A 25,711-nucleotide genomic window follows, 5' to 3' on the forward strand; every position below is an offset into this window, starting at 1 on the left:
ATGGAACAAACAACAGGTAGAAATGATCGGCAATTAGCATGACAACCCTATAAAGGAGGATTCTGCAGGGGGTGACAACAGACCATTTCTCTGATCTCCTCCTTCTTGGCTGTTGTTTTGGTCACTTTTGCGTTTTGTCATTGCTGTCATCTCTAGAGCGTGTACAGTAGCATGAGGCAGTATCTACAACCCATAGAAGTTGCTCAGGTAGTGCAGCTCTTCCAGGATGGCACATCAGTGCGAGCTGTGGCGAGAACGGTAGCTGTGTTTGTCAGCAGTGTCCAGAGCATGGAGCAGATACCAGGAAGCAGGCCAGTACACCAGGAGACATGGAGGGGGCCATAGGAGGGCCACAATCCAGCAGCAGGACTGCTACCTCCTCCTTTGTGCAAGGAGGAATATGAGGAGCAGTGCCAGAGACCTGCAAAACGACCTCCAGCAGTCCACTAACATCCATGTGTCTGCTCAGACTGTCTGGCTTGGCTTTTATCCCAAGTCATGTAACAAGGCTCGTTAAAGGGTCGACATTGACTTTTAGGATTGCTACTTCCAATAGGTGGCACTAGAGTTCTGGTCCTCTTCCTCTCTGATGAGACAATTTGCATAATTAGCTCAGACTGTCAGAAACAGACTCCATAAAGATGGTTTGAGGGCCCAATGTCCACAAGTGGGTGTTGTGCTTACAGCCCAACACTGTGCACGGTGATTGGCATTTGCCAGAGAACACCAAGATTGGCAGATTCAACATTGGTGCCTTGTGCTCTTCATGAATGACAGCAGGTTCACCCTGAGCATGTTACAGACGTGAGTCTGGAGACACTGTGGAGAAAGTTCTGCTGCCTGCAACATCCTCCAGCATGACCGGTTTGGCAGTGGGTCAGTAATGATATGGGAAGGCATTATTTTGGAGGGCCACACATCCCTTTATGTGCTAGCCAGAGGTACTCTGACTGCCATTAAGTACCGGGATGAGACCCTCAGACCCATTGTGAGATCATGGGCCCGTGCAGTGGGTCCGGAGTTCCTTCTGCTGCATGACAATGCTAGGCCTCATGTGGCTGAAATGTCATCAGTTCCTGCATGATGAAGGCACTGATGCTATTGACTGACGTGCCCATTCCCCAGACCTGAATCCAATCAAGCATATCTGTGACTTTGTATCTCGTTCCATCCACCACGTTGCACCACAGACTGTCCAGGAGTTAACTGATACATTAATCCTGGTCAGGGATGAGATCCCTGAGGAGAACATTCGCCTCATCAGGAGAATGCCCAGGCATTGTAGGGAGGTCATACAGGCAGATGGAGGCCACACACATTCCTGAGCATCATTTCTTTTTCTAGAGGACTTTCCACTGAAGTTGGACCAGCCTGTAATTAGATTTTTCTCCTTGATTTTGAGCATCATTCCAAATCCAGCTCTCCGTGGGATACTGTAATTTACATTGATCATTATGTTTTATTGTTATCAACACATTCCACTATTATTATTATTATTATTATTTATTGTTATAGCGCCATTTATTCCATGGCGCTTTACATGTAAGGAGGGGTATGCATAATAAAAGTACAATAATCTTAAACAATACAAGTCATAACTGGTACAGGAGGAGAGAGGACCCTGCCCGCGAGGGCTCACAATCTACAAGTATGTAATGAACTGCTCAGCCCACGCATCTAAAGATTTCTGGAAGATGTAATTTCTCAACCAATGTGGCCTGAAGACTCTGACTACACAGATTTGTTTCTAGTCTGTTACCATAGGGCTGCATCTGAGCTGTTCACACCAACAAGCAGAGATCAAGCTGTTTTATTTTACATGTCTCTTTATTTTTTTTAAACTTTCTCCCAAATCATACACAGATGCCCTTCCAGTATTACCAATTTATGGAAATCTGCCATGAAGAATAAGAGCAAGATTTCACCACTTCTTTAAGATGAGTATCTCAAGGAGTTTTTGAAGAAAAAATTGAACAAAAAAATTCAAAAACTTTAGTTTCAGCTCCAAAAAGTCAGGAAAAAAAATTAGGAAAAAATTAAAAACCAGACCTCAGACACTTCCTGCCTAGCCCCCACACACACTCTACTCTCTGCTTGATCCCCACACGCACTCTACTCTCTGCCTGACCCCCCACACACACTCTACTCTCTGCTTGATCCCCACACACACACATGCTAGGTTAGGATATGGGTTGAACTAAATGGACTTAAAGTCTTCCTTCAACCTTAATAGCTATGTTACTATGTTACTGACTAACCTGCAGGGGGTGAATTATGGGTACAATTTTAGATTTGGAATTAATAAAGTTTAGTTTTGTCAGCAAACATGAGGAATGACAAGAGACAACCCATTTAAGAAGATCCAATTTCCGTTAAAACTATTTCAACACTATGAACATAAAAAAGGCTTCTCCCCTATGTGACGTCTCTGATATTTATTAACAGTTGATTTCCAAGTAAAATATTTCCCACATTAAGAAAATGAAAAAGGCTTCTCCTCTGTGTGACTGCTCCGATGTCTAACAAGAAGAGCTTTCCGTTTAGAACATTTCCCACATTCTGAACATGAATATGGCTTCCCTCCTGTGTGAGCTCTCTGGTGGCTAACAAAATGTGATTTACATGCAAAACATTTTCCACATTCTGAACAAGAAAAAGGCTTCTCCCCTGTGTGAGTTATTTGGTGTTTAACAAGATTCCCTTTATGGTTGAAACATTTATCACATTCTGAGCAGGAAAAAGGCTTCTCCCCTGTGTGAGTTCTATGGTGATTAACCAAATCTGATTTCGGGTTAAAACGTTTCCCACATTCTGAACAGGAAAAAGGCTTCTTTGCTTTAGGAGCAGTTTGTTTTTTAATGAATCTTTTTTTACTTTGATTTTCCTTAGTAGTCAGTAATGAATCAGGAGATGGGACCTGTTTCATAGGCTTATATGACAGATCTTTGCTGTGAATGGATGATGATATATCTGGAGTAATGGCATTCACTTTAGTTGTATCTTGTAAGATCTCAAGATCATCAGATTTAAAATCTGAAGATGTCAGCTGTCCCTCTGCTTTCCTGGTACAGTCATCTGCTTAGATAAAAACAATTATTTTTTTAATAAAATATCCTTGAGTTTTATATTTTTGAACATTTCTATTTAAACTGTCCATAAAAATGGCAAGCTATGTAAAAAAAACTATAATTATTTACCAAGACAATGACAGTTCACAGTCTAACATAAAACCTTGAAGGATGAACGAGTAGTGTGTGGTGTTCAACTGTTTGGTTTCTTTATATTTGATATTTGGGAGGCAGAATGAACAATCAATGTTATGTAGGCGAAAATAATACCAATTCTCATCTCACAAAAAACAAGTCCTCACTCAGGTCCATCATCTGTCAGTGGAAAAACAGAGGTTCCCACACTATTAGTGGCTCAAAGGCTGTTGAAAAGCAACAGAGTTTCTATAAACCAATCCAGCAAAATCCGCTCTCATGTCGGAGTCTTGCAGTGTGCGCAAACAACATTTAGGATCTCTGTATTTTGCAATATTATAGGAAGAAGAACCCACTTAATTTGCGGTGTGTGTCTCCTGGAGCACAATCTGGGCACTATGTGCTGGGTAAGAAAATGGCAAATGTGTAATTTTCACTCTCCAACATCCACTGCGTGTTAATTTCCGGAAAGAGGCTGTGGAGTCAAAATATTCACTCCTCCTACACACGTGGTCAAAATTGTTGGAACCCCTCGTTTACTGACAGATAAACCCACAATGGTCACAGAAATAACTTGAAGCAAATGAAAGTCAGATATTGCTTTTCAACCATGCTTCCACAGTACTTTTAAAAAAATAAAACTTATGAATTTGGCCTGGACAGAAATTATGGTGCCTTTAACCCCTTACCTACAATTGACGTAATATTCCGTCCATGTGACCATGGACCTAATTACCATGGACGGAATATTACGTCATCGCGATCAGCGGCGCCCACGTGGTGAGCGCCGCTGATCGTGGCCGAGTGTCAGCTAATTATCATAGCTGACACCCGGCACAATGTGTCAGGGGCGGTCACGGACCGCCCCCGACACGTTAACCCCTTGCACACCGCGATCAAACGCGATCGCGGTGTACCGGGGGTTAAAGGGAAGCATCGGCAGGGAGGGGGCTCCCTCCGTGCTTCCCTGAGCCCCCCACGGCAGCGGAATGTGCAGCGCTGCTGCGGGGGGCTCCTTTCCTCCAGGCCCCCGAATCCAAGATGGCGACGGGGGCCTTCAGGGGCCTGAGGAAGCTGGCTTCCTCAGTGCCTGCAAAGCGCAGGCATGAGGAAGCCTTCAGCAGTGCCTGTGTCAGATCGCTGATCTGTCACAGTGATCTGTGATGTGACAGATCAGCGATCTGTCACAGGACAGTGATGTCCCACCTGGGACAAGGTAATAAAGTAAAAAAAAAGTGTTAAAAATAATTTAAAAAAAATCGCTAAATAAATTAGTAAAAAAAAAAAAAAATATTCCCCAATAAATCCATTTATCCAAAATAAAAAAAAACAAAAACAATAAAAGTACACATATTTGGTATCGCCGCGTCCGTAATGACCTGCCCTATAAAACTGTCCCATTAGTTAACCCCTTTAGCGAACCCCTTAAAAAATAAAAAACGAAGCAAAAAATAATGATTTATTATCATACCACTGAACAAAAAGTGCAATAACGCGCGATCAAAAAGGCAGATATAAATATGCATGGTACCGCTGAAAACGTCATCTTGTCCCGCAAAAAACGAGCCACCATACAGCATCATCCACAAAAAAATAAAAAAGTTATAGCTCGCAGAATAAAGCGATACAAAAATAATTATTTTTTATATAAAATAGTTTTCATTGCAAAAAACCGACAAAACATAAAAAAACGACCTAAATGAGGTATCACTGTAACCGTACTGACCCGGAGAATAAAAATGCGTTATCAATTTTACCGCACGCGGAACGGTGTAAACGCACCCCCCCAAAAGAAATTCATGAAACGCTGGTTTTTGTTCATTCTGCTCCCCAAAAATCGGAATAAAAAGCGATCAAAAAATGTCACGTGCCCGAAAATGGTACCAATAAAAACGTCAACTTGTCCCGCAAAAAATAAGACCTCACATGACTCGGTGGGTCAAAATACGGAAAAATTATAGCTCACAATATGTGGTGATGCAAAAACTATTTTTACAATAAAAAGCGTCTTTTAGCGTGCGACAGCCGCCAAACATAAAAACCGCCATAAATCGTAAATCAAACCCCCCGTTATCACCCCCTTAGTTAGGGAAAAATAATAAAACTAAAAGAAAATGTATTTATTTCCATTTTCCCGCTAGGGTTAGGGCTAGGGTTAGGGCTAGGGCTCAGATTAGGGTTAGGGGTGTGTTGAGGTTAGGGTTGGAGTTATAATTGGGGGTTTCCACTGTTTGGGCACATCAGGTGCTCTCCAAAGGCAACATGGCGTCTGATCTCAATTCCAGCCAATTCTGCGTTGAAAAAGTCAAATGGTGCTCCTTCCCTTCCAAGCTCTGCCATGTGCACAGTGTTTTACCCCCACATGTAGGGTATCAGCCTACTCAGGACAAATTACAAAACAACTTTTGGGGTCCAATTTCTCCTGTTACCCTTAGGAAAATAAAAAATTGGGGGCAAAAATATAATTTTGCGGAAAAAAGTTTTTTTTATTTTCACGCCCAGGCGTTATAAACTTCTGTGAAGCACTTGGGGGTTCAAAGTGCTCTCCACACATCTAGATAAGCTCCGTGGGGGGTCTAGTTTCCAAAATGGGGTCACTTGTGGGGAGTTTCAATAGTTTAGGTACATCAGGGGCTCTCCAAACGCACATGACACCCGCATACCAATCCATCAAAGTCTGCATTCCAAAACGTCACTACTTCCCTTCCGAGCCCCGACGTGTGCCCATACAGTAGTTTTCTCCCACATATGAGGTATCAGCGTACTCAGGACAAATTGGACAACAACTTTTGGGGTCCAATTTCTCCTGTTACCCTTGGGAAAATAAAAAAAATGGGGACTAAAAGATGATGTTTGTTGAAAAAATACGATATTTTTATTTTCACGCCCGGTCGTTATAAACTTCTGTGAAGCACTGGGGGGTTCAAAGTGCTCACCACACATCTAGATAAGTTCATTAGGGGGTCTAGTTTCCAAAATGGGGTCACTTGTGGGGGGTTTCCACTGTTTAGGTACATCAGGGGCTCTCCAAACGCACATGACACCCGCAGACCAATCCATCAAAGTCTGCATTCCAAAATGTCACTACTTCCCTTCCGAGCCCCGACGTGTGCCCATACAGTAGTTTTCTCCCACATATGAGGTATCAGCGTACTCAGGACAAATTGGACAACAACTTTTGGGGTCCAATTTCTCCTGTTACCCTTGGGAAAATAAAAAAATGGGGACTAAAAGATCATGTTTGTGGAAAAAATACGATTTTTTTATTTTCACGCCCGGACGTTATAAACTTCAGTGAAGCACTGGGGGGTTCAAAGTGCTCACCACACATCTAGATAAGTTCCTTGGGGGGTCTAGTTTCCAAAATGGTGTCATTTGTGGGGGGTTTCTACTGTTTTGGTACATCAGGGGCTTTCCTAACGCGACATGGTGTCTGATCTCAATTCCAGCCAAAAACGTCAAATGGCGCTGCTTCCCTTCCGAGCTCTGCCATGCGCCCAAATAGTGGTTTATACCCACATGTGGGGTATCAGCGTACTCAGGATAAATTGCACAATAACTTTTAGGGTCCTGTTACTTTTGGAAAAATAAGAATTGAGGGTGAAAAGATCATTTTTGTGGAAAAAATATGATTTTTTAATTGTACTGCTGTACGTTATAAACTTCTGTGAAGCCCTTGGGGGTTCAAAGTTCTCACCACACATCTAGATAAGTTCCTTGGGGGGTCTAGATTCCAAAATGGTGTCATTTGTGGGGGGTTTCCACTGTTTTGGTACATCAGGGGTTTTCCAATCGCGACATGGTGTCCGATCTCAATTCTAGCCAAAAACGTCAAATGGCGCTGCTTCCCTTCCGAGCTCTGCTATGCGCCCAAATAGTCATTTACACCCACATATGGGGTATCAGCGTACTCGGGACAAATTGCACAATAACTTTTAGGGTCCTGTTACCCTTGGAAAAATAAAAATTGGGGGTGAAAAGATCATTTTTGTGGAAAAAATATGATTTTTTAATTGTACCGCTGTACGTTATAAACTTCTGTGAAGCCCTTGTGGGTTCAAAGTTCTCACCACATATCTAGATAAGTTCCTTGGGGGGTCTAGTTTCCAAAATGGGGTCACTTGGGGGGTTTCCACTGTTTAGGTACATCAGGGGCTCTCCAAACGCGACATGGCGTCCGATCTGAATTCCAGCCAATTTTGCATTGAAAAAGTCAAACAGCGCTCCTTCCCTACTGAGGTCTGCCATGCGCCGAAACAGTGGTTCCCCCCCACATATCAGGTATCAGCGTACTCAGGACAAATTGCACAATAACTTTTGCAGTCCAATTTCTCCTGTTACCCTTGGTAAAATAAAGAAAATTGAACCTGAAGTATTTTTTTTGTGAAAAAAAGTTAAATGTTCATTTTTTTTTTAATATTCAAAAAATTCCTGTGACGCACCTAAAGGGTTAATAAACTTCTTGAATGTGGTTTTAAGCACCTTAAGGGGTGCAGTTTTTATAATGGTGTCACTTTTGGGTATTTTCTATCATATAGACCCCTCAAAGTGGCTTCAAATGTGAAGTGGTCCCTAAAAATAAAATGGTGTTGCAAAAATGAGAAATCGCTGGTCAATTTTTAACCCTTATAACTTCCTAACCAAAAAAAATTTGGGTTCCAAAATTGTGCTGATGTAAAGTAAACATGTGGGAAATGTTATGTATTAAGTTTTTTGTGTGCCGTATCGCTGTGATTTAAGGGCATAAAAATTCAAAGTTGGAAAATTGCGAAATTTTCAAAATTTTCGCCAAATTTCCGTTTTTTTCACAAATAAATGCAAGTTATTTGAATGCAATTTTACCACTACCATGAAGTACAATATGTCACGAGAAAACAATGTCAGAATCACCGGGATCCATGAAAGCGTTCCAGAGTTATGACCTCATAAAGGTACAGTGGTCAGAATTGTAAAAATTGGCCCGGGAGTTAACGTGCAAACCACCCTTGGTAGTGAAGGGGTTAACTTAACCGCTTTGTGACCACCAATAGTACATAAATGTCGGCGCTAGCAGGGCTTTGTGCAGCACTGACGTTTATCTACGGTCGGCGGTTTTGTGCTCATCAGGCCCCCATCTACCTTATAACGAGGGGATTCCAGCGCACAACGTATCCTGTGACCCTCGACCTCATTGAGACCTGGTTGGTTCAGGTCCTTATGACGTCAGCATCACACCAGGCAACGAGACAAATCACTAGGAAAGTTTGTTGTAGCAGCGAACTTTCCCGGGCAATCTGCATCATAAAAACACTGTTTCTCCTCAGATCTCCTGTCAGTGAGAGATTAGAGGAGAAACAGTGTTACAAGTGCTGCTGGCACCAGCTGTGTCAGTCAGCGATTGTGCTATAAAGTAAAAAAACAACTAAGGCAGGTTAGGGTTAGTGCTATAGTTAGGGTTAAAGTTAGGGTTACTGTTGGGCTAAAGTTAGGGTTTATTCTAAAGTTAGGGGTAGGTGTTGTGAATTCTCTTACTTCTGGGTCAGGGCTCCCTCTGGTGGTTACTGGAGGTAGTGGAGCTGGCCGGATTGACAGAGGTCTGCCACCTGATGATGATGACGATTGGAGATCTGGGGTTACTGATTGGAGTATTTAAGTCAGCAGACTTCCTTCAATCCCTGGTGATGATTGCTTTCCTGTGCATTCTGAGGTCTGACGTCTCCTGCCCTGATCCTACAATGTTCAGCTAAGTTGTTCATATGCTAATCCTTTGCATCTGATCTGGTTTTGTCTCTTTCTGCTTGTTGTGAGGGTTCAGCTTGCTCCCTGCTGGGGGCTGTAAGAGACCACCGCTCCATATGTTACAGCTTGTGTCAGTTTGTTCAGTCCCCTGTTATATTAGTCTCTTTTGCTTTGCTTCCAGTTCATACCAGAATGCTGATATAGTGGGGGCGAGGTCGTGAGACCTCAGTGTTTTTTTGTACATCAGACATGTTGGATTTTTCAGGGTTTTGCGTGATTGCAGTGTCTTTCCTTTCCTATCCTATCTAGTCAGCTTGGGCCCCATCATTTGCTCAGTCTATTTTCTGCCTGTGTTTGTGTTTCATCTTGTCTCACCGACAATATATGTTTGGGGGCTATCTATTCCTTTGGGGTCTACTCCAGAGCAGTTTAGATTTCACGTTTCTTGCTTTAGGCTTAGCTAGCTCTCCGGCTGTGCCAAGGCATCAAGGGTATTGTAGGTACGCTCCACGGCTGCTGTTAGTTGTGTTGTTAGGACTAGCGGTCTGCAATCCGCTAAGTGACCAACCTTTCTGGTTTTCTGGTGGCCTAGCCTATTCCTGCCATCCTCCTCCGGTGACCTGTTTATAACAGGTAGGCTAAAGAATTAGGCTTTTCTCAATTGTCTCCCCAATAATTAGGTCACGTCAGTCACGTCGTAGTTTTCTATTTACGGAAAAAAAATAAAAACGAATAAAATGGCCCGCCAGTATTATAGTGCAGAGGAGGCTTATGCACTTTTATGTTCTGACAGTGAAGAAAGTGCAGTGTCAGATGGCGATGAGGATGGCGAGGGCTTTATTAGCAGCCACAGTGATAGCTCAGAAATGAGCAGTGATTCTGGTCCATCCTCACACACAAGGACCAGTACAACAAGAAGGACAAATAGCGCTTCTGGAGAAATGTCTCCAACTCAGGGAACAATGCTCAGTACTAGCGTTGTCCCTAGTGCTCGCGAATTGGCGCACACCAATGTCCAAGGGGCTTTGCCTCTTGATGTAGCATTTCTCAGAAGGGAGGCTTCGGATTCGGCTACTCCATTCATCCCTAATTTTAATGCCACTCCTGGTATAAATGTGGAGGTGGAAAATTTTGGACCAATTAATTTTTTTAATTTGTTTATGACAGATAGCTTGCAAGAGCATATTGTCCTACAAATTTATATGCGTCCAAATTCATCAGCCAGAATCCACGATCCTATTATGCTAGGTCAAATTTATGGAACCAACTAATGTCCTAGAAATGAAAGCATTTTTAGGACTTATATTCGCTATGTGGCTTGTTAAAAAACGATCATTCAGTCCTATTTGTCCAACCGCCCTGTTCAAGCCACCACTATGTTTTCTGCCATTCTTCCTAGGACCCGTTATGAAATGCTCATGAGATTTTGGCATTTTAACGTCAATAGTCAATGCCTGCCCAGAGATGTCCCAGAACATGACAGACTATTCAAAATCAGACCCATCATCGAAGACTTGACAGAAAAGTTCTTATAGCTCTACACCCCAACAGAAAACATTTCCATTGATGAGTCCCTTGTAAAATTCAAAGGAAGACTGCACCTCAAGCAATTTATTCCTTCTAAGAGGGCAAGGTTCGGAATAAAGCTCTATAAAATGTGCGAGAGTTCAACCGGATACACATCAGCTTTTCACATTTATGAGGGGAAAGATAGCCAACTAAACCCACCAGGATGCCCTACTTATCTGGGGACATCTGGAAAAATGGTTTTGATTACCAGGAAAAGATCACTGAAAATCTTGTTTTTGAAAATGTTGTCCCCGCCAATCCTTTAGAATCTGATGTCAGAAGACTCACTGAGCGACATTTTATTGCACTCATCTCAGTAACTGAAACAAGAAAGAACCCCCAGAGAAGATGTCGTGTATGTTCCAAGAGAGGAATGAGGCATGATACCCGCTATTATTACCCACAATGCCCATCATTGCCAGCCTTATGCCTCCATGACAGCTTTCAAAATAGTACACTATAGGAACAAAAAAGCACAAATAGGGTCTTATCTGGGTTAATAATAAATATAAAAGAAATCCACTCACCTATTGCAGGAGAGATCAGGCACGTACGATTAGTAGTCAGCTGCTGCACGTCCAAAGGTCAAACAAGTGACCGCTGATATATCAATTCTTATGGAACTAATTTATGGACTTCCATGCACTGCTTGACAAAATACAGGAGGTGGCTCTTTTACTTAAAAACGCCTGAAGGGGGTGACAGGTTCCTTTTAACAATTTCCGGGGTAGGTCTCCAGAGACACAAATTGGGCACAATATATTGGGCACTACAATGACATTTTTGCAATTTTTGCTCTGAAACTTCTTCTATGAGTTTCTGGAAATCATCCATGTAGTGAAAATGGTCACTATATCCATAGATGAATTCCCAGAGGGGTGTCATTTCCAAAAAGGGTCACTTCAGGGGAAATTCTGGTGTTCTGGAACTTAGCGGCTCTCCAAAGTACAACAACAGCAGAATCCCCCCCTGAAGTGACCCCATTTTGGAAATGACTCCCCTGTGGGAATTGGAAATGACACCCTTCTTCGAATTCATCTATGTTATGAATGGGTCACCGAGGAGGAAAGCGCAAAAGGCTATGCCACCAGAATACCAGAGAGGTTGGTCACTCAGCGGATTGCAGACCCCTGATCTTAACACAACTAGCAGTAGCCGTGGAGCGTTCCTACGATGCCCTAGACGCTTCGTCACAGCCGGAGGACTAACTAAGCCTAAAGACAGAAAGGTGAAATCTAAACTGCCCCAGAGCAGATCCCCAAAGGAATAGACAGCCCCCAAACATATATTGTCGGGGAGACAAGATGAGACAGACAGAAAATAGACTGATCAAATGATGGGGCCCACACTGACTAGATAGGACAGGACAGAAAAGGCACTGTCTGCAATCACGCAAAAACCCTAAAAATTCCAACACGACTGAAGCACAAAAATACTGAGGTTGGCACAACCTCGCCCCCACTAAATCAGCACTCAGGTGTGAAATGGCGGCTAGCAACAGGCTAAGGCTAGTTTCACACTAGAGTTTATTCGACGCAGCGCACGGCGCCGCTAAGCCCCGCCCCCTGCCGACTCCCTGCCCGCCCCATCCAGTCATCACTGCCTACTATCGCACATGGATGCTTGCGATCTGCGCACCCTATCTTTAGCTTTTAACCCTTATAACTTCCTAAGGAAAAAAATTTTGTTTCCAAAATTGTGCTGATATATATATAGTTGATATAGATACTACTGTGCAGGCGCCGCCATCGCCGGTGACATTGTGCTGGATGTAATTTTTTTTCTAAGCCTCACAATGACCACAATATTATAGGCATTATCACCAATAAATTATCACCAATAATATCAATGCTATTATATGCATTATGTAATAATGGGGGCAGGTCAGTGAGGGATCAGCGACCTGTCATAAGCCAATACAGATGCATGCGAGTATTATTTCTTCTCTTAACCCCCCTTTTATAAAACAACTGAAAATATGTCTTATATTCTAGGTTCTTCAAAGTAGCCACCTTTTGCTTTGATTACTGCTTTGCACACTCTTGATGAGCTTCAAGAGGTAGTCACCGGAAATGGTTTTCACTTCACAGGTGTGGCCTGTCAGGTTTAATAAGTGGGATTTCTTGCCTTATAAATGGGGTTGGGACCATCAGTTGTGTTGTGCAGAAGTCTGGTGGATACACAGCTGATAGTCCTACTGAATAGACTGTTAGAATTTGTATTATGGTAAGAAAAAAGCAGTAAAGAAAAACGAGTGGCCATCATTCCTTTAAGAAATGAAGGTTAGTCAGTCTGAAAAATTGGGAAAACTTTGAAAGTGTCCCCAAGTGCATTGGCAAAAACCATCAAGCGCTACAAAGAAACTGGCTCACATGAGGACCGCCCCAGGAAAGGAAGACCAAGAGTCACCTCTGCTGCGGAGGATAAGTTCATCCGAGTCACCAGCCTCAGAAATCGCAGGTTAACAACAGCTCAGATTAGAGACCAGGTCAATGCCACACAGAGTTCTAGCAGCAGACACATCTCTACAACTGTTAAGAGGAGACTTTGTGCAGCAGGCCTTCATGGTAAAATAGCTGCTAGGAAACCACTGCTAAGGACAGGCAACAAGCAGAAGAGACTTGTTTGGGCTAAGAACACAAGGAATGGACATTAGACCAGTGGAAATCTGTGCTTTGGTCTGATGAGTCCAAATTTGAGATCTTTGGTTCCAACCACCGTGTCTTTGTACGACGCAGAAAAGGTGAACGGATGGACTCTACATGCCTGGTTCCTACCGTGAAGCATGGAGGAGGTGTGATGGTGTGGGGGTGCTTTGCTGGTGACACTGTTGGGGATTTATTCAAAATTGAAGGCATACTGAACCAGCATGGCTACCACAGCATCTTGCAGCGGCATGCTATACCATCCGGTTTGTGTTTAGTTGGACCATCATTTATTTTTCAACAGGACAATGGCCTCAAACGCACCTCCAGGCTGTGTAAGGGCTATTTGACCAAGAAGGAGAGTGATGGGGTGCTACGCCAGATGACCTGGCCTCCACAGTCACCAGACCTGAACCCAATCGAGATGGTTTGGGGTGAGCTGGACCACAGAGTGAAGGCCAAAGGGCCAACAAGTGCTAAGCATCTCTGGGAACTCCTTCAAGACTGTTGGAAGACCATTTCTGGTGACTACCACTTGAAGCTCATCAAGAGAATGCCAAGAGTGTGCAAAGCAATAATCAAAGCAAAAAGTGTCTACTTTGAAGAATCTAGAATATGACATATTTTCTGTTGTTTCACACTTTAATTATATAATTCCACATGTGTTAATTCATTGTTTTGATGCCTTCAGAATGAATCTACAATTTTCATAGTCATGAAAATAAAGAAAACTCTTTGAATGAGGAGGTGTGTCCAAACTTTGGTCTGTACCGTATACATGTATACAGTGTATTACATATTTACAATTTATTAGTTTTTTGTGTTATAAAGTTGTATTCCAATAGATAGATATTATGTTCTATCTACATATCTTGATTATTGGATCATAGAAATGATTAAATGTCTGTTGTTCACATTGTACAACAATAAATTTTTCACTTAAATATAAGCAATATATGTGGGAGTTGGAGTCGGTGTAAGGGAAATTGAGGAGTCGGAGTCGCAGGTTTGGCTTACCGACTCAACAGCCCTGCTGTTGTGAGTTAATTTTCCCCTTCACCATTGAGGTCTGATGAACTCCCTCTTCTGTGAAGGAAGGTAGTGAGGCTGATTACCAAGCACCTGAGCAGGATGATGATGACTGGGTGGCTGGAATTGCTGACTGGATATAAGGCAGCCGACGTCCTTCTGCCTTGCTAGTGATTTCTCAGAGGGATTCTAGGAGACCAGTCTGATTCCTGCTCCTCAAAAGTTAAGTTTTCTGCTCTGCTTTTTGCATTTGTGTTTTGGTTTTGTTTTGCCTTGTTTTTCTGGAATTCTGCCATTCCCTGCTGGGGTGAGCTGAATTCCTTTTTGCTCTGTCTTCAGAAAATACCTGAGTACTGATATAGTCTTTTGAAGCCTAGCGTCTTCAGGGCTTTTTTCCCTATCAGTCTGTTGGCTCTTGTTTTGATAGGGTTTTGGTGGATTGCAGACAGCAGCTTTTCTATCCTGTCCTATTTAGTTAGCTTGGGCCCCATCATTTGCTCAGCCTATCTTTCTATCTGTGTGAGTGTTTTTTCATCTTGCTTCACCGTCATTATATGTTGGGGGCTGCCTATTGCTTTGGGGTCTGCTCTGGGGCAGTTTAGATTTCCCTTTCTGTCTTTAGGTTATTTAGTTCTCCGGCTGTGATCGAGGGGTCTAGGGCACCGTAGGAACCCCCCACAGCTACTGCTAGTTGTTGTTGATAGGTTCAGGGGTCTGCAATCCGATAGCTGCCAACTTCTCTGGTTTTCTGGACTTAGCTAGTATTTCTGTTTTTGCCTCCTACGGTGACTCATTCATAACACCCTGCTATGAACATAAAAAAGGCTTCTCCCCTATGTGACGTCTCTGATATTTATTAACAGTTGATTTCCAAGTAAAATATTTCCCACATTAAGAAAATGAAAAAGGCTTCTACTCTGTGTGACTGCTCCGATGTCTAACAAGAAGAGCTTTCCGTTTAGAACATTTCCCACATTCTGAACATGAATATGGCTTCTCTCCTGTGTGAGCTCTCTGGTGGCTAACAAAATGTGATTTACGTGCAAAACATTTCCCACATTCTGAACATGAAAAAGGCTTTTCGCCTGTGTGAATTCTTTGGTGTTTAACAAGATTCCCTTTATGGTTAAAACATTTCCCACATTCTGAGCAGGAAAAAGGCTTCTCCCCTGTGTGAGTTCTATGGTGATTAACCAAATCTGATTTCCGGTTAAAACGTTTCCCACATTCTGTACATGAAAAAGGCTTCTCTCCTGTGTGGGTTCTTTGGTGATCATCAAGATTCCCTTTCTGGTTAAAACATTTCCCACATTCTGAACTGGAAAAAGGCTTCTCTCCTGTGTGAGTTCTATGGTGAGTAACAAGCAGTGATTTATGTGCAAAACATTTCGCACATTCTGAACAGGAAAATGACTTCTTTGCTTTAGGAGCAGTTTGTTTTTTATTGCCTCTTTTTTTACTTTGATTTTCCTTAGTAGTCAGTAATGAATCAGAAGATGGGACCTGTTTCATAGGATCAGATGACAGATCTTTGCTGTGAATGGATGATGATATATCTGGAGTAATAGCAATCACTTCAGTTGTAGCTTGTAGGATCTCAAGATCATCCGATTTAAAAGTTGAATATGTCAGCTGTCCCTCTGATCTCCTGGTACAGTCATCTGCTAAGATAAAAACAATTATTACTTATTAATAAAATATCCTTGAGTTTTATATTTTTGAACATTTCTACTTAGCTTGCCATTTTTATGGACAGTTTATGTAAAAACTTTAATTATTTACCAAGACAATGACAGTTCACAGTCTAATAGAAAACCTTGTTGGATGAGCCAGTAGTGTGCGGTGTTCAACTGTTTGTTCATTCTGCCTCCCAAATATCAAATAAAAAGAAACCAATCAATGTTATGTAGGCGAAAATAATACCAATTCTCATCTCACAAAAACAAGTCCCCACTCGGGTCCATCATCTGTCAGTGGAAAAACAGAGGTTCCCACACTATTAGTGGCCCAAAGGCTGTTGAAAAGCAACAAGGTTTCTATAAACCAATCCAGCAAAATCCGCTCTCACTTCGGAGTCTTGCAGTGTGCGCCAACAACATTTAGGATCCCTGTATTCAGCAATATTATAGTGAGAAGAACCCACTTAATTTTTGGTGTGTGTCTCCTGGAGCACAATCTGGGCACTATGTGCTGGGTAAGAAAATGGCAAATGTGTAATTTTCACTCTCCAACATCCACTGCGTGTTAATTTCCAGAAAGAGGCTGTGGAGTCAAAATATTCACTCCTCCTACACACGTGGTCAAAATTGTTGGAACCCCTCGTTTACTGACAGATAAACCCACAATGGTCACAGAAATAACTTGAAGCAAATGAAAGTCAGATATTGCTTTTCAACCATGCTTCCACAGTACTTTAAAAAAAATAAAACTCATGAATTAGGCCTGGACAGAAATTATGGTGCCTTTAACTTAACCGCTTTGTGACCACCAATAGTACATAAATGTCGGCGCTAGCAGGGCTTTGTGCAGCACTGACGTTTATCTACGGTCGGCGGTTTTGTGCTCATCAGGCCCCCATGTACCTTATAACGAGGGGATTCCAGCGCACAACGTATCCTGTGACCCTCGACCTCATTGAGACCTGGTTGGTTCAGGTCCTTATGATGTCAGCATCACACCAGGCAACGAGACAAATCACTAGGAAAGTTTGTTGTAGCAGCGAACTTTCCCGGGCAATCTGCATCATAAAAACACTGTTTCTCCTCAGATCTCCTGTCAGTGAGAGATTAGAGGAGAAACAGTGTTACAAGTGCTGCTGGCACCAGCTGTGTCAGTCAGCGATTGTGCTATAAAGTAAAAAAACAACTAAGGCAGGTTAGGGTTAGTGCTATAGTTAGGGTTAAAAATGACAAAAATCTTGGCACTCAATATGTGAAATATTCAGACACTTTTATTTTGTGCATCCAGACAGAAAGGTTTAAACGTTTTCAGTCCAGCATAGGACCTTCATCAGAAAAATCTCGTTTACTGAAATAAATAAATCCTTCCAATGGTAGCCAAAAGAAGGACAAAGTAGAGAGCCTGGATGGCCAGTGGAAATGTTAAATGGCTGGCGTCTGGAAAGCGTATGTGGACTGAGCCGTCCAAAATTAGAACAGGCAGCTGTACAGCGTAGGGCTTCAGAAAAAGGACCTCTAGGGTCACTAAAATAAGGAGTGAAGACAGCACTGATAGCAGTGGTTATACAACCTCTAGAATTGAATTGCACTGGTGAAGCCCTGGTCCGTGGTCTGGCTGCCCTGTGTGTAAGACTGAAAACGTTTAAACCTTTCTGTCTGGATGCACAAAATAAAAGTGTCTGAATATTTCACATATTGAGTGCCAAGATTTTTGTCATTTTTGATTGATGGGTTGGATATCCGACTTGAGCACCAACAACCAAACTATTCCTGAGTGCCGTGCTCTCTTTATAGGATAGTTAGGGTTAAAGTTAGGGTTACTGTTGGGCTAAAGTTAGGGTTTATTCTAAAGTTAGGGGTAGGTATTGTGAATTCTCTTACTTCTGGGTCAGGGCTCCCTCTGGTGGTTACTGGAGGTAGTGGAGCTGGCCGGATTGACAGAGGTCTGCCACCTGATGATGATGACGATTGGAGATCTGGGGTTACTGATTAGAGTATTTAAGTCAGCAGACTTCCTTCAATCCCGGGTGATGATTGCTTTCCTGTGCATTCTGAGGTCTGATGTCTCCTGCCCTGATCCTGCAATGTTCAGCTAAGTTGTTCATGTGCTAATCCTTTGCATCTGATCTGGTTTTGTCTCTTTCTGCTTGTTGTGAGGGTTCAGCTTGCTCCCTGCTGGGGGCTGTAAGAGACCACCGCTCCATATGTTACAGCTTGTGTCAGTTTGTTCAATCCCCTGTTATATTAGTCTCTTTTGCTTTGCTTCCAGTTCATATCAGAAAGCTGATATAGTGGGGGCGAGGTCGTGAGACCTCAGTGTTTTTTTGTACATCAGACATGTTGGATTTTTCAGGGTTTTTTGCGTGATTGCAGACAGTGTCTTTCCTTTCCTATCCTATCTAGCCAGCTTGGGCCCCATTATTTGCTCAGTCTATTTTCTGCCTGCGTTTGTGTTTTATCTTGTCTCACCGACGATATATGTTTGGGGGCTATCTATTCCTTTGGGGTCTACTCCAGGGCAGTTTAGATTTCACCTTTCTTGCTTTAGGCTTTGCTAGCTCTCCGGCTGTGCCAAGGCATCAAGGGTATCATAGGTACGCTCCACGGCTGCTGTTAGTTGTGTTGTTAGGACTAGGGATCTGCAATCCGCTAAGTGACCAACCTTTCTGGTTTTCTGGTGGCCTAGCCTATTCCTGCCATCCTCCTCGGTGACCTGTTCATAACAGGTAGGCTAAAGAATTAGGCTTTTCTCAATTGTCTCCCCAATAATTAGGTCACATCAGTCACGTCGTAGTTTTCTACTTACGGGAAAAAAAATAAAAACGAATAAAATGGCCCGTCAGTTTTATAGTGCAGAGGAGGCTTATGCACTTTTATGTTCTGACAGTGAAGAAAGTGCAGTGTCAGATGGCGATGAGGATGGCGAGGGCTTTATTAGCAGCCACAGTGATAGCTCAGAAATGAGCAGTGATTCTGGTCCATCCTCACACAAGGACCAGTACAACAAGAAGGACAAATAGCGCTTCTGGAGAAATGTCACCAACTCAGGGAACAATGCCCAGTACTAGCGTTGTCCCTAGTGCTCGCGAATTGGCGCACACCAATGTCCAAGGGGCTTTGCCTCTTGATGTAGCATTTCTCAGAAGGGAGGCTTCGGATTCGGCTACTCCATTCATCCCTAATTTTAATGCCACTCCTGGTATAAATGTGGAGGTGGAAAATTTTGGACCAATTAATTTTTTTAATTTGTTTATGACAGATGGCTTGCAAGAGCATATTGTCCTACAAATTTATATGCGTCCAAATTCATCAGCCAGAATCCACGATCCTATTATGCTAGGTCAAATTTATGGTACCAACTAATATCCTAGAAATTAAAACATTTTTAGGACTTACATTCGCTATGGGGCTTGTTAAAAAACGATCATTCAGTCCTATTTGTCCAACCGCCCTGTTCAAGCCACCACTATGTTTTCTGCCATTCTTCCTAGGACCCGTTATGAAATGCTCATGAGATTTTGGCATTTTAACGTCAATAGTCAATGCCTGCCCAGAGATGTCCCAGAACATGACAGACTATTCAAAATCAGACCCATCATCGAAGACTTGACAGAAAAGTTCTTATAGCTCTACACCCCAACAGAAAACATTTCCATTGATGAGTCCCTTGTAAAATTCAAAGGAAGACTGCACCTCAAGCAATTTATTCCTTCTAAGAGGGCAAGGTTCGGAATAAAGCTCTATAAAATGTGCGAGAGTTCAACCGGATACACATCAGCATTTCACATTTATGAGGGGAAAGACAGCCAACTAAACCCACCAGGATGCCCTACTTATCTGGGGACATCTGGAAAAATGGTTTTGATTACCAGGAAAAGATCACTGAAAATCTTGTTTTTGAAAATGTTGTCCCTGCCAATCCTTTAGAATCTGATGTCAGAAGACTCACTGAGCGACATTTTATTGCACTCATCTCAGTAACTGAAACAAGAAAGAACACCCAGAGAAGATGTTGTGTATGTTCCAAGAGACGAATGAGGCATGATACTTGCTATTACCCACAATGCCCATCATTGCCAGCCTTATGCCTCCATGACAGCTTTCAATATAGTACACTATAGGAACAAAAAAGCACAAATAGGGTCTTATCTGGGTTAATAATAAATATAAAAGAAATCCACTCACCTATTGCAGGAGAGATCAGGCATGTATGATTAGTAGTCAGCTGCTGCACATCTAAAAGGTCAAACAAGTGACCGCTGATATATCAATTCTTATGGAACTAATTTATGGACTTCCATGCACTGCTTGACAAAATACAGGAGGTGGCTCTTTTACTTAAAAACGCCTGAGAGGGGTGACAGGGTCCTTTTAACATTTTCCGGGGGTAGGTCTCCAGAGACACAAATTGGGCACAATATATTGGGCACTACAATGACATTTTTGCAATTTTTGCTCTGAAACTTCTTCTAAGAGTTTCTGGAAATCATCCATGTAGTGAAAATGGTCACTATATCCATAGATGAATTCCCAGAGGGGTGTCATTTCCAAAAAGGATCACTTCAGGGGAAATTCTGGTGTTCTGGCACTTAGAGGCTCTCCAAAGGGCAACAACAGCAGAATCCCCCCTGAAGTGACCCCATTTTGGAAATGACACCCCTCTGGGAATTGGAAATGACACCCTTCCTCGAATTTATCTATGTTATGAATGGGTCACCGAGGAGGAAAGCGCAAAAGGCTATGCCACCAGAACACCAGAAAGGTTGGTCACTCAGCGGATTGCAGACCCCTGATCTTAACAACACAACTAGCAGTAGCCGTGGAGCGTTCCTACGATGCCCTAGACGCCTCGTCACAGCCGGAGGACTAACTAAGCCTAAAGACAGAAAGGTGAAATCTAAACTGCCCCAGAGCAGATCCCCAAAGGAATAGACAGCCCCCAAACATATATTGTCGGGGAGACAAGATGAGACACAGACAGAAAATAGACTGATCAAATGATGGGGCCCACACTGACTAGATAGGATAGGACAGAAAAGGCACTGTCTGCAATCACGCAAAAACCCTACAAATTCCAACATGACTGAAGCACAAAAATACTGAGGTTAGCACAACCTCGCCCCCACTAAATCAGCACTCAGGTGTGAAATGGAGGCTAGCAACAGGCTAATACAGCAGGTGACTGAGCAAACAAACACAAGATACAAAAATACAGGGCAGGAGCCAGAAGCCCCAGGGGGAGCCAGCTGACTCCTGACAGCAAGGCAAAATCAGATGCAAAGGATTTAGCAAATGACACTTAGCTGGAAAATGCAGGATCAGGCAGGAGACAGATATCCTCACTATGCACAGACAGGAGTATCCCCGGCAGCCACTGAGAGAAGTCTGCTCGCTTATGTACTCCCAGTCTCTACCCCCACTTCTCCAATCATCCTCTGCAGCTGTTGGATTAACATCAAATTGACCAGCTCCACTACCAGCAGTATCCACCAGAGGGAGCCCTGCCTCAAAAGTAAGATTAAGAGAGTTCACAACACATCTATGTACACCCATAGTTTTACCTATGTTGACCATATACTTATCTACCTATTTTCCAATGTAAAATCTGGGCTTAAAACAACATTTTAGCGGTAAAAATGTACCATATTTTTCGGACTATAAGACGCACTTTTTCCCAAAAATTTTTTAGAGTCGGAATATACTTACAAATGCTGCGGCGCATCGCAGCAATGGAGCTGTGGGGACTCCGGCTTTGACAAAATGGTGGCGGAGGCCCCTCGCAGCACAGAGCACTGCCGCCCCAGCACAGAGCATTGCCGCCGCACCAGCACAGAGCGCTGCCGCCGCACCAGCCTTGACCACCGAACGTCTGTGACCACTCATGCACCTTTGCTGATCCCTCCCAGTAAGCTGAATTCAGACTCTCCAAACGCGACATGGCAACCGCTAATTATTCCAGCAAATTTTACATTCAAAAAGTCAAATGGTGCGCTTTCCCTTCTGAGCTCTGCCGTGCGCACACACAGTAGATTTCCCCCAAATATGGGGTATCAGCATGCTCAGGAGAAATTTCAAAACAAAACGTATCATCCATTTTCTCCTGTTACCCTTGCAAAAGTAAAAAAAAAATTAGGTCTACATGAAAATTTTTGTGAAAGAAAAGTAAATGTTTATTTTTTCCTTACACATTCCAATCATTCCTGTGAAGCACCTGAAGGGTTAAGAAACTTCTTGAATGTGATTTTGAGTACCTTTAGGGGTGCAGTTTTTACAATGGTGTCACTTTTGGGTATTTCCTGTCATACTGACCCCCCCAAACTCACTTCAAAGGTGAGGTGGTCCCTAAAAAAAATGGTTTTGTAAATTTTGTTGTAAAAATGAGAAATCGCTGTTTAGCTTTTAACCCTTATAACTTCCTAAGGAAAAAAAATTTGTTTCCAAAATTGTGCTGATATATATATATATATATATATATATATATATATATATATATATATATATATATATATTTGATATAGATGCTACTGTGCAGGCGCCGCCATCGCCGGTGACATTTTGCTGGATGTAATTTTTTCTATAAGCCCAACAATAGCCACAATATTATAGGCATGTACATATTTTAATTGTCTCCCATTGTAAGATCTTTTTATATCTCTGTAAACAGTGCCTACTTTTTGGAGTAAATATAAAATTTATTAGTTCCGTCTCCTTGTTCTGTGACGAATTCACGTGCCTATAAGCTAATTACGCTACTATTTGGGTTGGCTTCGGAACCCCTGTATTAATTTTAAATATTAATATAGAGAATCAGAAGTTGGTGGCAGCGGTGTGTTTTGGCTAGGTGGGTAGAGCTGGTAGTGACTGAGCGGGTTTTATAGGCAGATTGTGTAGCTGCGGCCAAAGCATTTATAATTCCCTCACTGCAAGTGGACCTAATAGCCATTGCACAACAAGTAGCCCGTCCGGCGACTTCCTAGGTGCAGTTCTCTGACTGACCTGAAGGTAAGGGGGGGCGCCTGCGAGCTCCAAAGTGGAACTGGAAAGTGGGATATACATAAATCTCGGCAGTTCGTGACATATTGTGGCAGCAGTGGGATATCTACAATAAACCCCTGCGGTAAATTGTTGGGGCAAGACAAGCTTGCTGCTTTCATCACATTGTTGACAGCAGTGGGATAACTAAGATAAGCCCCCCTGCACATGTGATAGCCGTGTGCGGTCAAAGGTCACACCACTGTCCCCTCCAACCTCCCTTATCTCTGCCGAGGAATTTGGCACACACTTCAAAAATAAGATCTACCAAACAAGCCAAGTCTTCATCATTCAACCAACACAACCCCTTTGTATACCAGACCACTGCCCAAACCCCATAACCTCCCTCTCCAACATCGCTGAAGGGGAGCTTAATTGTCTCTTCTCCAAATCGCACCTCACAACCTGTGCACTCGACCACATCCCATCCCCTCCCCAACTTCAACACCACACTTATCTCATCCCTAACCCACCTCTTCAACCTATCACTAACGTCTGGTACCTTCCCTTCTGCTTTCAAACATGCCACAATCACGCCTATCCTTTAAAAGCCAACCCTCGACCCAACCGCAATGTCCAGCTATCGTCCAATATCACTGCTCCCATTTGCTTCCAAACTCCAGGAGCAGCACGTCCACGCTGAACTTTCTTCCCATCTATCATCTAACTTGCTCTTTGACAATCTACAATCTTTATTTATGCCCCCATCACTCCACTGAGACAGCCCTGACCAAAATTACTAACAACCTAATTACAGCAAAATTAAATGGACAATACTCTCTACTCCTGCTTCTAGACCTGTCTTCTGCATTCGACACAGTTGACCACTGCCTCCTACTACATATCCTCTCCTCCTTTGGCATCAAAGACATCGCCCTATCCTGGATCTCCTCATACCTTTCCAACCGCACATTCAGCGTCTCCCACTCCCACACTACCTTCCTCATCCCACCCTCTCTCTCTGTTGGAGTCCCCCAAGCCTCTGTTCTAGGACCCCTACTCTTCTTAATCTATACACTTGGCCTGGGGCAACTCAAAGTCCCACAGATTCCAGTACCACCTTTATGCCGATGACACTCAGATCTACCTCTCTGAGTGGGTACATTTTGGGTACAACATTTTGGCCCAGATGTCACCTCTCTGCTGTACAGAATCCCGGAGTGTCTATCAGCCATATCCTCCTCCATCTCCTCTCGCTTCCTCAAGCTCAATGTGGACAAATCTGAAGTCTTCTTTCCTCCATCTCACAGATCTTCCTTACCTGACCTATCACGATTAATGACATCACGCTTTCCCCAGTAACAGAAGTCTGCTGCCTCGGAGTAACCTTTGACTCTGCCCTGTGCTTCAAACCTCACATCCAAGCTCTTTCTACCTCCTCTTGCCTCCAGCTCAAAAATATTTCAAGAACCCGTCCTTTCCTCAACCTACTAAAATACTTGTGCATGACCTCATCTCCCGCCTCGACTACGGCAGAATTCTTTTCTGTGGTCTCCCTGCTAACACCCTCGCACCTCTCCAGTCCATCCTTAAATCTGCTGCCCGACTAATTAATCTCTCTCCTCGCTACTCCTCCACTTCTCCCCTCTGCAAATCTCTTCACTGGCTCCCACTCCCTCAGCGTATCCAGTTCAAATTACTAATACTGACCTACAAGGCCATCTATAACCTGTCTCCCCCATATGCCTCTGAACTAATCTCCCGATACCTTCCCTCACGTAATCTCTGGTCCTCCCAAGACCTCCTCACCTCCACAATTATTCGCTCCTCACCCAACTGCCTCCAAGACTTCTCCCGAACTGACCCAATTCTCTAGAATTCTTTGCCCCAACAAGTCCAAATATCAACCACATTTGGATCCTTCAGACGGAACCTGAAAACCCACCTCTTCAAGAAAGCCTACAGCCTGCAATGACCCCGCTACCTCCTTCTCTCTCACCACTACCGGGGATATCACCTCAACCAACACCGGAACTGCTACGACCCACCAACCTACTGTCTCCTTACCCACCATCCTGTAGCATGTAAGCCCTAAAGGGCAGGGTTCTCTCTCCCCTCTATCAATCTGTGATTGTTAGCTTGTTTACTGTGACATCTGCAATTTGTATGTAACCCCCTCTCATGTACAGCACCATGGAATCAATGGTGCTATATAAATAATAAAAAAAAATGTAATCAGAGCACCACATAAAGCCCCGCCCAGAGCATGAGAATCTCATTGACTGAAAACTACAAATACAGATTACACAACAGTAAACCAGAGTTGCATTCATTTATGGTGGCTCATTGGAGCTACTATGAATCCTGAGCAGAAGATTAGAGATAGTTTTGCTCCCCATTTCAGGAGAGATTGTGCAGTAATCTGAATTCCTTAGGATCAAAAACAATGTAATTGGTTGTAAGTTCTATAGAAAAGGGCTTTCAATGCCCAAAGTCATTTGAACAGTTTTGGGTGGAGGAGAATGTTGTGGTCTAGAGGCAAAATGGTGATCATGGTAATACGGCCGGACTACACCACCGATGAAGCAGCCAAAGCCAGTGACTGAGAGGAATCTGTGACTTCTCTGGATTCAGTGGTTACTACTCACCATTCATCACCCCTCACATATGTCTCTGTAGTATTAATATGGGTCAGATCTTCACCCTGAAACAAATATTGTAAAAGTCACCGACAGATGGAGAAGTCCCATCTATGATCAGCTCTAATCCTGCCATCTCCACCGTTCTCATCACACAAGTATAAAACATATAATACTGGTGGATAAAACAAGACTGAGCATAAGACCTTCACAGCCGTCTACACATCATAGGGGAGATCTCCTGACACCTTCTCTCC

At 43.1% G+C, this 25,711-nt stretch overlaps 2 protein-coding genes across 2 annotated transcripts in view; one reads left to right on the forward strand and one right to left on the reverse strand.

The window, feature by feature from the left end:
* The window catches only part of LOC141063274 (oocyte zinc finger protein XlCOF8.4-like), a 101,809-nt gene that overhangs the window by 27,590 nt on the left and 48,508 nt on the right, over window positions 1-25,711 (forward strand). The window lies entirely within an intron of this gene.
* Window positions 588-25,523, reverse strand: LOC141063326 (uncharacterized). Its single transcript, XM_073557375.1, has 3 exons — window positions 25,464-25,523; window positions 15,080-15,828; window positions 588-3,073 (listed from the first exon to the last, which is right to left on the reverse strand). The coding sequence occupies exons 1-3, from the start codon at window positions 25,468-25,470 to the stop codon at window positions 2,474-2,476; spliced, it is 1,356 nt and encodes a 451-aa protein (XP_073413476.1). The 5' UTR covers window positions 25,471-25,523; the 3' UTR covers window positions 588-2,473.

The sequence above is a fragment of the Dendrobates tinctorius genome, unplaced genomic scaffold (assembly GCF_039654945.1).
Source record: "Dendrobates tinctorius isolate UK_male_01 unplaced genomic scaffold, ASM3965494v1 ptg000249l, whole genome shotgun sequence".
NCBI classification, from domain to species: domain Eukaryota; kingdom Metazoa; phylum Chordata; class Amphibia; order Anura; family Dendrobatidae; genus Dendrobates; species Dendrobates tinctorius.

Bases quoted from the DNA above. Each gene is read 5' to 3' on its own strand.
- LOC141063326 (XM_073557375.1), bottom strand. The intron at 3,074-15,079 runs TAGAAGCCTTTT...ATCTAAGCAGAT, and splicing joins ATCGGAGCAGTCACACAGAG to GACTGTACCAGGAAAGCAGA.